This window comes from Somniosus microcephalus, unplaced genomic scaffold, assembly GCF_052327205.1.
Source record: "Somniosus microcephalus isolate GS21.2 unplaced genomic scaffold, FLI_Smic_1.0 unresolved_chr2, whole genome shotgun sequence".
NCBI lineage: Eukaryota > Metazoa > Chordata > Chondrichthyes > Squaliformes > Somniosidae > Somniosus > Somniosus microcephalus.
In genome coordinates, this window is record NW_028225180.1 from 79,736,141 (window position 1) to 79,750,611 (window position 14,471).

Consider the following 14,471-nt stretch of genomic DNA (forward strand, 5'->3'; position numbering starts at 1 on the left):
TGAGGGGGTCACCCCTTGTTTTAGGCGGGGGGGAGGGAAATGTCTGCCAGGGTTCCAGTGTAAAGTGAGGATGTCTGGAGGAGGACAGGATCAGGGGGGCTGGGTTGGGCTGAGGCTTCCTGCCGACCTATCATTAATGGATGAGGTAACTGGAGTCCCTGCCTCCCATGAAACCTGTTCCCCAGCGAGAGTCAGCGTTCCCTGGGAAAGGAGAGGGGGACACTGGACAAAGACTCGTTCAGCCCCCGATGCATAGCTCCTCAGGTGTAGTATATGTACTTTGCAGAAGGAACTATATTCTGCAGCCCCTGTATACTGCAGTAACAGTAGTGACCACCCCTGTACATAAGCCTGTGTAGTAACATTTGCATAGTAGTTCCAGGTTGCCTCCATTCAGTAAAGACCTGTTATAACCAACTCCTGCAGTCCGTGTCTTAATTATACACGGACATAATATCAGGCCCTTTGAACTCTGACCCATGTGGGGTGAAAAAGCGATCAAGTTCCGCTCTCAGTTATGCTGAGTGTTCCTAGGCCTCGGCCTCACCAACAAACAGATGAGGCCCGGGTCTCCTGGGCCTTCGTTGCCACGGTAACCTCAGCGAGCTGCCAGCTGTCTGACTTCTGTTTGGTCTGCGGCCCACCCGGGAGTTGGGGGTCACCGATGGGGCTGAGAGGGATGTACGGAGAGGTGGAGAGGGAGAGGGGGAGGCGGGGGAGGGAGACAGAAATAAAGAGAGGAAGTCAGAGAGAGAGGGGTTGCAGAGAGGGCGAGATGGAGGGAACGGCAGAGAGGGAGCTCTTAGAAGTCTGAGTTCTGTCGGGTCTGTCACCGCCAGGGAGTTAGATCAGACTGGAAGGAATGGGGTGGGGAGGGAAGAGAGAGAGAGCGCGTGACGGAAAGAGCGAGAGACCGCAAGAGAGATGGAAAGAGCGAGCCAGAGAGCAACAGAAAGAGAGCGACAGCAAGAGCAACAGAGAGAGAACGAAAGAAAGAGACAGTGAGAGCAACAGAACGAGAGAGAGAGAAAAAGAGAGACAGAGTAAAAGAGAGACAGAGGCGGAAAGAGTGAGAGAGAGAGAGAGTGAGAAAGAAAGAGAGAGAGACAGAGAGCAACAGAAAGAGCGAGAGAGAGAGAGAAAAAGAGACAAGAGGGTGCGAGAGTGTAAAAGAACGAGAGAGAGACAGAGAGCGACAGAAAGAGAGACAGGGAGGTGTAGAGAGAGATGCAGACATACAGAAAAAGAGAGCTGCAGAGAAACGCAGAGAGGACTAAAGGAGCGAGACGCAGGCAGCAGTTTGATGCAGTGAGAGATGAAGAGAGTGAGAAAATCTAAAAAAAAGAGTTGCGGAGAGAAAGAGAGTAAATGATTAAGACTGGAGCAATCAACACAGAACACAGTCTCATTGTATTGTTGTTTAATAAATACAAACATGATAGACTGGAAGTGGCACAAATAATAATAACACTGTTTATACCAGTAAAAAATTTTAACAGTTTCATAAAAAAAAGTCCAGTTAATAAAACACACAGGGGCAGATCTGGACTTTCTATAAAGCGGGCGATAGGGAGTTGGAAACCCATTTTACATCTCGCCTTATTTTTCTATCCATGGATTCCGATTTGTTTTCACCCGTTTCACACGACGGTCAAGTCAAGATCCACGCCACACAGTTTCTTATTTCACAGCTTTGAGATATTAGAGACGGGACGGCTGTCCCAGGACTCCAGACCCCCTTCTGTGGGGAGTCCCTGGCTTTAATCCACGATAGTAACTTTCCCCACCACCGTCCAACCTCCCCTCCTGATGGTGACAGCTCAGTTCCAGGGGAGACTGGCTGCATTCCGGCACCTGGCAGCCCAAGGCAGTGGGGCTATTTGGCTGCAGCAGGCATCACAGGTTGAAACCCAATCGCGCCCTCATCCTCGCACGGGCACTTTCCGGTGTGGGGTCACTGGATGGAGCTCGGGAGCGGGTACCCTGGCTGTTTCTACCTCCCCCCACCCACCCCAAACCCCGCTAAACCCCGACCAGCACTAAGAGAAAGGGAGGACGTTGGTGGTGGGGAGGGGAGGAATTAAGTGGCATTGAAATACTTTTAATTGTCAAGCCCACAGAGGGAATGGGCACGGAATTATTTCTGTGTTTCTGGAAAAGTACCCGACAAGCACCACCCTCCACCCCGCCCGCAACCCACCTCCCCCCGCCCCCCAGCCCCCCACCCCCGTCAGTCCCCGGACCGCTCAGAGAGGTTGTCGAGTGCGGAGTCGAAATGAGACGGGGGACAGACTCAGGAAGGCCCTCCTCCCTCTAGCATTTATTGCCCATCCCTAATTGCCCTTGAGAAGGTGGTGGTGAGCCGCCGCCTTGAACCGCTGCAGTCCGTGTGGTGAAGGTGCTCCCACAGTGCTGTTAGGGAGGGAGTTCCAGGATTTCGAGGAAGGAACGGCCGATATATTTCCAAGTCAGGATGGTGTGTGTGACTTGGAGGGGAACTTGGAGGTGGTGGTGTTCCCATGCGCCTGCTGCCCTTGTCCTTCTAGGTGGAAGAGGTCGCGGGTTTGGGAGGTGCTGCCGAAGAAGCCTTGGCGAGTTGCTGCAGTGCATCTTGTAGATGGTACACACTGCAGCCACGGTGCGCCGGTGGTGGAGGGGTGAATGTTTAAGGTGGCGGACGGGGTGCCGGTCAAGCAGGGGCAGCTTTGCCCTGTGCGCGTGCGGGAAGCTGACTGGACTGCGACATCCCTCGCGGTCGATTAACGCGCCGACGCTCACCGTCTGACCTCACAGGTGACAAATGGCCGCTCGCAGGAGGGAGCGGAGGAGGGCAGTTGGTCCTCATGGAACCGGTTCCCCAGCGCGAGTCGGGGTTGGGGAATAAATCATCGGTGACGGGTCTGAACTCGGGAGCGGGCCGTGCGTGGGGAGGAACACGGACAGAACTGTACCTCATGGATCTGCTGTGGCCACGTGGCTGTGAAGAAAGATACTGTAACCACCAATAAAAAATCCGAGATCAATAACTTACTACGGAAAAAAAAATACAACAATTCTTCAACGCTACTCACCAGTGTGTGACTGCGGCTGGGGGCAGGGGTTAACTTATTTGTCCCACTAAAGGCTATTGATATAGGCCCCAGGCCTCGTGACCTGGGATGTGACCTCTTCCCATAATGCATCGTCTTTAGCGCTTGGTTTGCACCCAGCATGCTGTGCGGCGCCGGCCTGCCCCATTGGCTCAGATGAAGACGCTGGGCACGGCGGCCTGCTGCTCCTGCGGCGGCTGCCTGCGGGAGGAGGGATCGAGGAGCAGCTCCTTCTCCCGGGACAGGCAGCGGGCCAGCTCCTTCCTCTTGTAGTTCCGATAGACCTTCAGGAAGGCCAGCACGCCCAGCACCACCCATATCGTCCAAATGCTCCAGAGTCCGAACTGAAAAAAAAGGGGGGGGAAAGAACGTAAGAACCTAAGAAATAGGAGCAGGAGTCGGCCATTCGGCCCCTCGAGCCTGCTCCGCCATTCAATAAGATCATGGCTGATCATCCAAATTCAGTACCCTGTCCCTGCTTTCTCCCCATACCCCTTGATCCCTTTAGCCTTAAGAAATATATCTAACTCCTTCTTGAATATATTTAATGTATTGGCCTCTACTGCCCTCTGTGGCAGAGAATTCCACAGGTTCACCACTCTCTGGGTGAAGGAATTCCTCCTCATTTCTGTCCTAAATGGCTTACCCCTTATCCTTAGACTGTGACCCCTGGTTCTGGACTCCCCCGCCATCGGGAACATCCTGCCTGCATCTAGTCTGTCCAGTCCTGTCAGAATTTTATAAGTTTCAATGAGACCCCCTCTCATTCTTCTAAACTCCAGCGAGTATAAGCCCAATCGACCCAATCTCTCCTCATATGTCATTCCTGCCATCCCAGGCTTCTCCAGTCTATCCACGTAACTGACGTCCCTCAACCCTGGAACCATTCTTGTAATAAGAACATAAGAATTAGGAGCAGGAGTCGGCCATTCGACCCCTTGAGCCTGCTCCGCCATTCAATAAGATCATGGCTGATCTTCGACCTCAACTCCACTTTCCCGCCCGCTCCCCATATCCCTTGATTCCCCGAGAGTCCAAAAATCTATCGATATCAGCCTTGAATAGGCTCAACGACTCAGCCTCCACAAAGCGGAGAGGTCAATGTCAGGCGCGGGATAAGGGCGTTCATGGGTAGCACGCTCTCGTGCCTCTGAAGGTCGAGGGACCGAGCACCCCCCCGCTCCAGAAACTTGAGCACAAAATCTCGGCAGACACTCCCGGTGCTGCACGGTCGGAGGTGCCATCTTTCGGACGAGCCTTGCATTTCTACCGCGTCTTTCACGACCTCAGGATGTCCCAAAGCGCTTCACAGCCAATGAAGTACTTTTTGAAGTGTGGTCACTGTTGTAATGTAGGAAACGCAGCAATCAATTTGCGCACAGCAAGCTCCAAGAAGTAGCAATGTGATAATGACCAGATCATCTGGTTTTTAGTGATGTTGGTTGAGGGATAAATATTGGCCCCAGGACACTGGGGAGAACTTCCTTGCTCTTCCAATAGCGGCCGTGGAATCTTTTACACCCACCCGAGAGAGCAGACGGGGCCTCGGTTTAACGTCTCATCCAAAAGACAGCACCTCCAACAGTGCGGCACTCCCTCAGTACTGCCCCTCCGACAGTGTGGCGCTCCCTCAGTACTGCCCCTCCGACAGTACGGCATTCCCTCAGTACTGCCCCTCCGACAGTGCGGCACACCCTCAGTACTGTACCTCCGACAGTGCGGCGCTCCCTCAGTACTGCCCCTCCGACAGTACGGCGTTCCCCCAGTATTGCCCCTCCGACAGTGCGGCGCTCCCTCAGTACTGCCCCACCGACAGTGCAGCACTTCCTCAGTACTGCTCCTCCGACAGTGCGGCGCTCCCTCAGTACTGCCCCTCCGACAGTGCGGCACTCCCTCAGTACTGCCCCTCTGACAGTGCGGCGCTCCCTCAGTACCGCCCCTCCGACAGTGCAGCACTCCCTCAGTACTGCCCCTCCGACAGTGCAGCACTCCCTCAGTACTGCCCCCTCCGACAGTGCGGCGCTCCCTCAGTACTGCCCCTCCGACAGTGCAGTACTCCCTCAGCACTGCATTGAAGAGTTAACCTGGATTATGGGCTCAAGTCTCTGGAGTGGGGCTGGAACCCACGACGTTCTGTCTCGGAGGTGAGAGAGAGAGAGAGAGAGAGAGAGATACCCACTGAGCCACAGCTGACACAGAACCACCTGCCGGTATTGGAGGTGACTCCTTCCTGATTATTCCCCTCCCGAGGGGGGGCTCTTTCATCTGGCCGGCTCGCTCGCTCCCAAGCTACACGGTGGAAGAGGAGGGTGGGGGGTGTAGGGGAGGCCGAGCCCCTTCGATTTGTGAGGTTTCCAGGGCAACGGCAGGCGGCTGCACTCACCTGGGCGATCCTGAAGTGGATGTAGAAGGCAGACGTGTCCACATCTAGGTGAAGGTTCGTCGATTGGATCTCCTCACAACTGCCAAGCAAAGAGAGCAACAGTAAATCCCAGAGCAACGCGGGGAAAAAAGCATAGGAACAGGAGGAGGCCATTCAGCCCCTCAAGCCTGCTCCACCAATCAGATCATGGCTGATCTGTACCACAATTCCATTGACCCGCTTTTGCTCCATATCCCTCGATAGCCTTACCCAACAAAAATCTATCAATCTCAGTCGTGAAAGTGTGAAGGAATAAGCCATATTCAGAAAAATACACCATTCTATGAAAGCATTCTAGCCTCATTAAAACATGACATACTGGGTTTGGGAATCTGGGAGCCTCAACAATGGAGAAGCTGTAAACAGCATACAGGCTATTGAGATAAGATAAGTTGTTGACACTGAATTAATAACCTTATTGAAACAGGAGGTTGGAGGCTCCTGAAGTTTACAGCTTTGGAAAGAACACAATGGTACACCCTGTTAAGGTGTCCTAAATTACACTTCGGAAAGAAACACAGAAAATTCAGAAACATGCCTTCGTAAAAATGACATCAAATGAAACAAGAGACACGATTCTGTGTTGCAACCAGCTGAGGTAAATAAGAACACAATAGATCATCCTGTTAAGGTGTCCTAAATTACACGTCGTAAAACGACACAAACAGAAGACCTTGGTAAAAATGGCATCAAATAGATGCACCCGTAGTTTACACCGTTTTTTATGATAAGCTTCGAACACCTGAGGTAGAGATTCTTAATTCTACCAGCTGATCTAACTGTAAGAATAGCAGGGGTCAGCAGAAAAATGACTAGAGATGATTAGCTTACATTAGCAGAAAACTTCAAATTGAACTTTCAAATGGGATGATAGACTCGCTTGAAGGGGCAAAGCGATTCTTGGCTTCAGAGGCAGGCTCTGTAAGTCTCCAACTCTTTGTACCTCGGGTATCAAAGGTATTTGATTTTGGTGGATATCCTGGAATAAGACTAAGAACTGTAAAAATGTACCTCAGGTGTTCGAAGCTTATCATAAAAAACGTCTTTCGGATTCGGCTACCTCAAACTTTAGTTGAAAGTGAACGTCTGAGGAATACGCCTGATCTGGGGGAGAGAGTTCCAGATTTCCACCACCCTTTGTGTGAAGAAGTGCTTCCTGACATCACCCCTGAACGGCCTGGCTCTAATTCTAAGATTGTGCCCCCTTTGTTCTGGACTCCCCCCACCAGAGGAAATAGTTTCTCTGCATCTACCCCATCAAATCCTTCTAACCATCTTGATCTGATCTCCCCTCAATCTTCTCAACTCAAAGGAAAAGGGCAGAAGGACACCAGTCTGCTACGATCGTTTGGAAGGACTTGGGAGAGACTCGTAACAGCAGGTCATACGGTTTCTACACAATGATGTTCCACCCTTGATAGATACATGTGAAGTTCCTTCCCTCATCTCCAGCCACCAACCTCTCCATGGTCAGATGTCCCCCTGAAGTCTTCTGTCTTGTTCCTCTTATGCTCCAAATCTCTCATGAAGAAAGATAGAATGGGCTTGCATTTATATCGCGCCTTTCACCACCTCAGGACGTCCCAAAGCCCTTCACAGCCATTGAGATACTTTTGAAGTGCTTTTTAGAGATAAATATTGGCCCTGGACACCAGGGAGAAGTCCCCTGCTCTTCTTCCAATAGTGCCATGGGATCTTTTACGTCCAACTGGGAGGGCAGACGGGGCCTCGGTTTAACGTCTCATCCGAAAGACGGCACACCTCCGGTAGTGCAGCACTCCCATCTTGAGCCTAGATTTTTGTGCTCAACTCTCTGGAGTGGGACTTGAACCTACAACCTTCTGACTCAGAGGCGAGAGAGAGAGAGCTACCCACCCATCCCACTCACTATTCCTCGCTTCTCACCATCTGGAAATCGAGACTCATTGTACCGTCAACTACTCTCGCTCATTCTGTCCCCAGGACCTCAAAGCTGTCCCCTCTCCTCCCCCCTCAGTCCAGCATCGCCCCTACAATCTACGGGTTCTTAAAACCCGAGTTTGGTGTCCAGCTTCACCTCATCCTCTTAGGATGATACAGCACGGAAGGTGGCCATTCGGCCCATCGTGACCCCTTTTGCACTGTGGACCATCCTTTTTTTTAAATTCATTCACGGAATATGGGCGGCCAGCATTTATTGCCCATTCACAATTGCCCTTGAGAAGGTGGTGGTGAGCCGCCTTCTTGAACCGCTGCAGTCTGTGTGGTACTTCTTTGTAGAGTTGATGTGCCAAATAACTGCCCGAATCCGTGAAGTTAAAGTTTAAGACTGAAGGCTTTTATTAAGTAAGAATCATGGCAGAGTTAACAGAGTTCATCATTGACCGAGCCCTTGGTAGAACATACCAGAAGAGGGGCGGGGCCAGGGAGGAGCATTAGTGGTTCCCCCCGGTGGAACATTCCAGACATTACAAGTACAAGTACAAATATCAGAACACAGAGTTATTTCATCACAAGAGTACAACTGAGTGGCTCGCTAGGCCATTTCAGAGAGTGGTTAAGAGTCAACCACATTGCTGTAGGTCTGGAGTCACATATAGGCCAGACCGGGTAAGGGCAGCAGATTTCCTTCCCTAAAGCACATATGACAATCCGGTAGTTCCATGGTTACTGACGTAAGAAAACTACTAGGCACTTGGTCTAAGCATTAAACAAAGCTTTAATCAACTGTTTTACAGCATGGAGGTCTAGTTGTGTCCTTCACTAGCTCCTGTTAAAGAATGTCCTGAGCAAGCTGGGCCCATGCCCGAGTATTTATACTCTCCCTGGATAGCGCTACCAGCAGACCGCCCAGTATTATTTCATAAGTCATTTCCACATGAATAACAAGATTCATGTCAGTCACCATTACTGATACTAGCTTTTTATTCCAGATTTATTTAATTAACTGAATTTGAATTCCCCAGCTGCCGTGGTGGGATTTGAACTCACGTCTCCGGATCATCTAACTCGCACCAAGTCCCGTTCACCCATCACCCCCTGTGCTCGCTGACCTACATTGGCTCCCGGTTAAGCAGCGCTTCGATTTTAAAATTCTCATCCTTGTTTTCAAATCCCTCCGTGGCCCTCGCCCCCCTCCCTATCTCTGTAACCTCCTCCAGCCCCCCAAGCCTCCGAGATCTCTGCGCTCCTCCAATTCTGCCCTCTTGAGCATCCCTGATTATAATCGCTCCACCATTGGCGGCCGTGCCTTCTGTTGCCTGGGCCCTAAGCTCTGGAATTCCCTGCCTAAACCTCTCCGCCTCACTACCTCTCTCTCCTCCTTTAAGACGCTCCTTAAAACCGACCTCTTTGACCAAAGTTATGGTCAGCTGCCCTAATTTATCCTTATGTGGCTCGGTGTCAAATTTTTTTGTTTGTCTTATAATACTCCTGTGAAGCGCCTTGGAATATTTTACTATGTTAAAGGCGCTATATAAATACAAGTTGTTGTTGTTGTAGTCCAGGCCTCTGGATTACTAGTAACATAACCACTCGGCTACCATTCCCGCTGGGTTTAATCGGGAGTGGGGAGGAGAATTCATCGACTCACCTCATGGGCATGTTGCCGTGATCGGTGACCACGTCACACCATATGTTGAAGCCCACACTGATCATCACGCTGGACACGATGGTCAGGAACAGCACCGAGCAGCTCAAGAGCAGGTTCAGGAACGCAGAGAAGAACGTGCTGGGAAAAAAAAACATAGGAGGCTCTGTCATTACAATTGAGATCGAGTGTCTACGCGGACTGGTGTTCTGGTTTACGTCCCAGCGGGAACTGTTTCCTTGCAAATAATAAATAGCCCCAACGCGGTGACATCATCGCCGTCATCATCCACTCTCCTTCTATGACTACATGTGTCATTGACAAGACCCTTTAATATTCCACCCAGTCTAATCCCACTCCCCCGCTCACTCCCCGTACCCTTTAATATCCCACCCAGTCTAATCCCACTCTCCCGCTCACTCCCCGCATCCTTTTAATATCCCACCCAGTCTAATCCCACTCTCCCGCTCACTCCCCGCACCCTTTAATATCCCACCCAGTCTAATCCCACTCTCCCGCTCACTCCCCGCACCCTTTAATATCCCACCCAGTCTAATCCCACTCTCCCGCTCACTCCCCGCAGCCTTTAATATCCCACCAAGTCTAATCCCACTCTCCCCCTCACTCCCCGCACCCTTTAATATCCCACCCAGTCTAATCCCACTCACCCGCTCACTCCCCTTACCCTTTAATATCCCACCCAGTCTGTTGTGTATGTAACCGTTTACCTTTAAGGGAACTATAGAATGTGACCGTTCGCCTTTAAGAGCACTACTTTAGGGTGGCACTATTTATTGGCTCATGTATACTGTAATACCGATAGTGACCACACCAGTATATAAGGGTTGTGATACGTTAACTAGATCAGAATCGCCCGAGCCTCTGAATAGTAAAGACGTGTTTTATTTTGTTAACCGTGGAGTCTGTGGGTTGTATTATAAATAATCACAGACTCCACGGTTAACAAAATAAAACACGTCTTTACTATTCAGAGGCTCGGGCGATTCTGATCTAGTTAACGTATCACAACCCTTATATACTGGTGTGGTCACTATCGGTATTACAGTATACATGAGCCAATAAATAGTGCCACCCTAAAGTAGTGCTCTTAAAGGCGAACGGTCACATTCTATAGTTCCCTTAAAGGTAAACGGTTACATACACAACACAGTCTAATCCCACTCTCCCGCTCACTCCCCGCATCCTTTTAATATCCCACCCAGTCTAATCCCACTCTCCCCCTCACTCCCCGCACCCTTTAATATCCCACCCGGTCTAATCCCACTCCCCCGCTCACTCCCCGTGCCCTTTAATATCCCACCCAGTCTAATCCCACTCTCCCGCTCACTCCCCGCACCCTTTAATATCCCACCCAGTCTAATCCCACTCTCCCGCTCACTCCCTGCACCCTTTAATATCCCACCCAGTCTAATCCCACTCTCCCGCTCACTCCCCGCACCATTTAATATCCCACCCAGTCTAATCCCACTCTCCCCCTCACTTCCCACACCCTTTAATATCCCACCCATGTCTAATCCCACTCACTCCCCGCACCCTTTAATATCCCACCAAGTCTAATCCCACTCTCCCCCTCACTCCCCGTACCCTTTAATATCCCACCCAGTCTAATCCCACCCTCCCGCTCACTCCCCGCACCCTTTAATATCCCACCCAGTCTAATCCCACTCTCCCGCTCACTCCCCGTACCCTTTAATATCCCACCCAGTCTAATCCCACTCTCCCGCTCACTCCCCGCACCCTTTAATATCCCACCCAGTCTAATCCCACTCTCCCGCTCACTCCCCGCACCCTTTAATATCCCACCCAGTCTAATCCCACTCTCCCGCTCACTCCCCGCACCCTTTAATATCCCACCCAGTCTAATCCCACTCTCCCGCTCACTCCCCGCACCCTTTAATATCCCACCCAGTCTAATCCCACACTCCTCCTCACTCCCAGCACCCTTTAATATCCCACCTGTGCTCATTTTAAATGCATCTCCTCTTGTTACTACTTCACCAGCCAGTGGAAACAAACAATCTCTTACTATGTACTTGAGGAGGACCCTTCTGAATCTTGAAGGCCTTCGATCAGGTCACCCCTCAACCTTTTCAACTCTAGCTTTATTTTAGCTATGAGGGAAGATTGGACGGGCTGGGGTTGTTTTCTTTGGAACAGAGGAGGCTGAGGGGAGATTTAATTGCGATGTATAAAATTATGAGGGGCCTAGATAGAGTGGATAGGAAGGACCCATTTCCCTTAGCAGAGCGATCAACAACCAGGGGGCAGAGATTTAAAGTAATTGGTCGGAGGATTAGAGGGGAGTTGGAGAACTTTTCTCACCCAGAGGGTGGTGGGGGTCTGGAACTCACTGCCTGAAAGGGTGGTCAAGGCAGAAACCCTCATCACATTTAATAAGTACTTGGATATGCGCTTGAAGTGCCGTAACCTACAGGGCTACGGACCAAGAGCTGGAAAGTGGGATTAGGCCGGAGAGCTCTTTGTCGGCCGGCACGGACACGATGGGCTGAATGGCCTCCTTCTGTGCCGTAAATTTCTATGATTCTAGCTGAAATAAAAGTCTAACTTCTCCATCTCTGTGACAGTCCCCCCATCCCTGGTAACATCCTTCCATGACCGGTGGGCACCGCAGTGTGTAGTGATGTCCAGAATGGTATTATCATTCAGCTTGATAAGTTTTCTTCCGTTCTGTGATTAGTTGCCCCTCTTTTTAAAAAATAAGGACACATTTATTTGGTTTTTTTCAGGGAAACCTTACTGATTGGATTCTAAAAGGCATCCCTGGTAACATTGTGGGCCTTTCCCATTGCTTCTGCATCCTTCCTACTAAAAGGGGATGGCTGCAATGAGCAAAAAAAAAAATCAAAATCAAATCAACCGGAACAAGTCGGCAATATTTAATTCTCACGCAGTTGAAGGGAGAGGCTGGTCATTTTACAGCAGAGAAACGCGTCTCCAAGGGATGAGAGAGACGGGAGAGGAGACGCACTTTGGGGCAAGATTATTAGCTAGGCTCCTCCTGGTCAGATGGGCCTCTTGTCCAGACGATGTAATTGGGCCTGTGATTGAATCCACTGTGCCTGCAAGTCACGATGATCGGATCAGCTAACGAGGGTCCCTGCCCCCACCCCCTCCCGCCCGCCCCCCCCAGCGGTAATGGACAGCTGCCTTGTGCACGGCAGTGTGGGTGGGGCGAGCCCGACAGCCAACAACAGCCTGTATGTATCACGTGCGGTGTTACGTCTGAGCGTCATACCTCGTGTGACAACCCGAGGTTCCATTCCCTCCCCACCAGAAAACCCCCCCCCCATCTCCCCGACTCTAAACCGCAACGCAAAAAATGAAAGGAAAACAAGAACATTTGCAGAGTTGTGTCGCCCCTGTCATTATCCTTTATCATTAAAAATTCCACCTTAGTTCCTTTCTTGGACTCCAAGGAGCATTTCAACAGTGGCAAAAGCGATCGGTTTTAGTGACCGGTTCGGTCAGTACAATTAAATGATTGAAGGGTTACATTACGAGGACTAGTTGCATAAACTTGGCTCGTATTCCCTTGAGTTTAGAAGGCGGAGGGGAGATCTAATCGAGGTCTTTAAAAGGATTCGATAGGGTAGATATGGAGCGAAACTATTTCCTTTGGTGGGGGAGAGTCCAGAACGAGGTGGGCATCACCTTGAAATTAGGGCTAGGCCCTTCAGAGGTGAATTCATTGCACAAAGGAAATCTGGAACTCTCTCCCCCAAAAGGCTACAGTTGCTGGGGATCAATTGGAGCTTTCAAGGCTGAGATGGGTAGATTCTTCCATTGGGTAAGGGTAGCGAGGGATGTGGAGCCAAGGCAGGTAGCTGGAGTTGAGATACAGGTCAGCCGTGATCTGTTCGAATGGCGGAGCAGTGCCGAGGGGCTGAACGGCCTCCTCCCGTGTAAATGAATGGAAATAAAGCCCGCTCGCTGCTTATGAATCAAGTTCAGCGGGTGCTGTGTTATGGAGACGCATGGGTCGCAGGTTCGAGCCCCGCTCTGGGCTGGGTTAGCGGATCTCCGCAAGGGGTGGGTGGGAGGCCCCACACTTGGCCTCAGTCCGCACCCCCGCCCCGAGCTCTCGATCGCTGTCTAGTGACTCCCCTGCGTGCATGTGTAGGCAGCACGTAGGGCAGGCTCGGACTCAGCTGCGATGCCCCCTCCCCTGGTTGAACAGCCAAACAGTACTCGCTCTCTTGCCCGGGGTGTGTGAGGGGCGGGAGGGGGCCGGGGGGGGGGGGGGGGAGGTGGGAAAGAGGGACCAAGGCACCTACGAGCCACACCCAGTCAAGATTCAGGTGGGCAATAAAATCAGGAAGGAGGGAGGGGAAGGAGGAGGAGCGAGAGAGAGAAGGAAGGAGGGAGAGAGAGCAAGAGAGGGGTAAGAGAGGAAGAGGAGGAGAAGGAGAGAGGGAGAGAGGAGAGGAAGAGTGCGGGGGGAAGGAGGGAGAGCGAGCAAGAGAGGGGTAAGAGAGGAAGAGAGCGAGGGAGAGGAGGAGAAGGAGAGAGAGCGAGAGAAGGAGAGGAAGAGAGAGGGGGAAGTAAGAGAGAGGGAGGGAGGGAGGAGAGAAGGAGGAGGGCAGGAGGGAAGGAAGAGAGAAGGACGAGGGAGGAAAGAAGGAGGACGGAGGGAAGAAAGGAGGAGGAAGGGAAGGAGGAGAGGAGGAGGGAGGAGAGGAGGGGGAGGGAGGGAGAAGGAGCAAAGGAGGGAAGGATGGAGGAGAGAGGAGGAGGGGAGAGAGAGAGAGAGAGAGAGAAACAGAGCGAAAAAAATCACAACCTGAAAGTGTCCGACCTGAATCTGAAAGCACAGAGCTGTCTAATTCCTAACTTAGCTCAGTCGGCGGGTTTGTGCCTGTGTCATTGTCCTGGAAGGTTGGTCTGGAAGAAAGGCAGGGGAGGAGGGTAACTTCGAGGGTTCCCCGCAGCCCAGAATATCACTTACTCATCGTGCCCCTTGCAGAGGTAGAAGAAGGTCCTCCAGCCCTGCACTGCGCACAGGATCAGGGTGAAGACCCCCACAAAGGTGCAGAACTGGCAGGCGGCCGGGGGTCCCCACTCCTCTACCACGAAACGACTGATGAGGGAGCCGGTGGCGTTCTCCTCTCTCCAAAAGGCCCGGCTAAAGAGCAGGCACCTCCCTTTGAATTCACGTCCGTTCTCCGCCAGAGGCACCACCACGAAGAGGGAGAAGAGCAGGGCCAGGAGATAGGCGCAGCACTGGCTGAAGAGCAGCTTGTTCCGGATCTCCATCTCTCTCCACACTGCCAAGGGGAGTGATTTAAATCTCAGCTGGGCGTTCACTTGCCCTACCGTCTGGCTCACAATCGCTGACTGGGATTTTAACCCT

At 51.6% G+C, this 14,471-nt stretch overlaps 1 protein-coding gene across 1 annotated transcript; it reads right to left on the minus strand.

Annotated features, from left to right (window-relative positions):
* Nucleotides 1-1,405: 1,405 nt before the first annotated feature.
* Nucleotides 1,406-14,471, minus strand: LOC147092870 (transmembrane protein 179-like). Its single transcript, XM_085976140.1, has 4 exons — nucleotides 14,067-14,471; nucleotides 9,083-9,220; nucleotides 5,473-5,551; nucleotides 1,406-3,433 (listed from the first exon to the last, which is right to left on the minus strand). Exons 1-4 carry the CDS (start codon nucleotides 14,372-14,374, stop codon nucleotides 3,242-3,244), a joined length of 717 nt encoding a protein of 238 aa, XP_085832266.1. The 5' UTR covers nucleotides 14,375-14,471; the 3' UTR covers nucleotides 1,406-3,241.

Excerpts from the sequence above, each read along its gene's own strand:
- LOC147092870 (XM_085976140.1), bottom strand. The coding sequence starts at position 14,374 with ATGGAGATCCGGAACAAGCTGCTCTTCAGCCAGTGCTGCGCCTATCTC. Across the intron at positions 9,221-14,066 it reads CTCTGCAAGGGGCACGATGA|CACGTTCTTCTCTGCGTTCC; the intron begins GTAAGTGATATT and ends TTTTTTTCCCAG. Across the intron at positions 5,552-9,082 it reads CACGGCAACATGCCCATGAG|TTGTGAGGAGATCCAATCGA; the intron begins GTGAGTCGATGA and ends TTTGCTTGGCAG.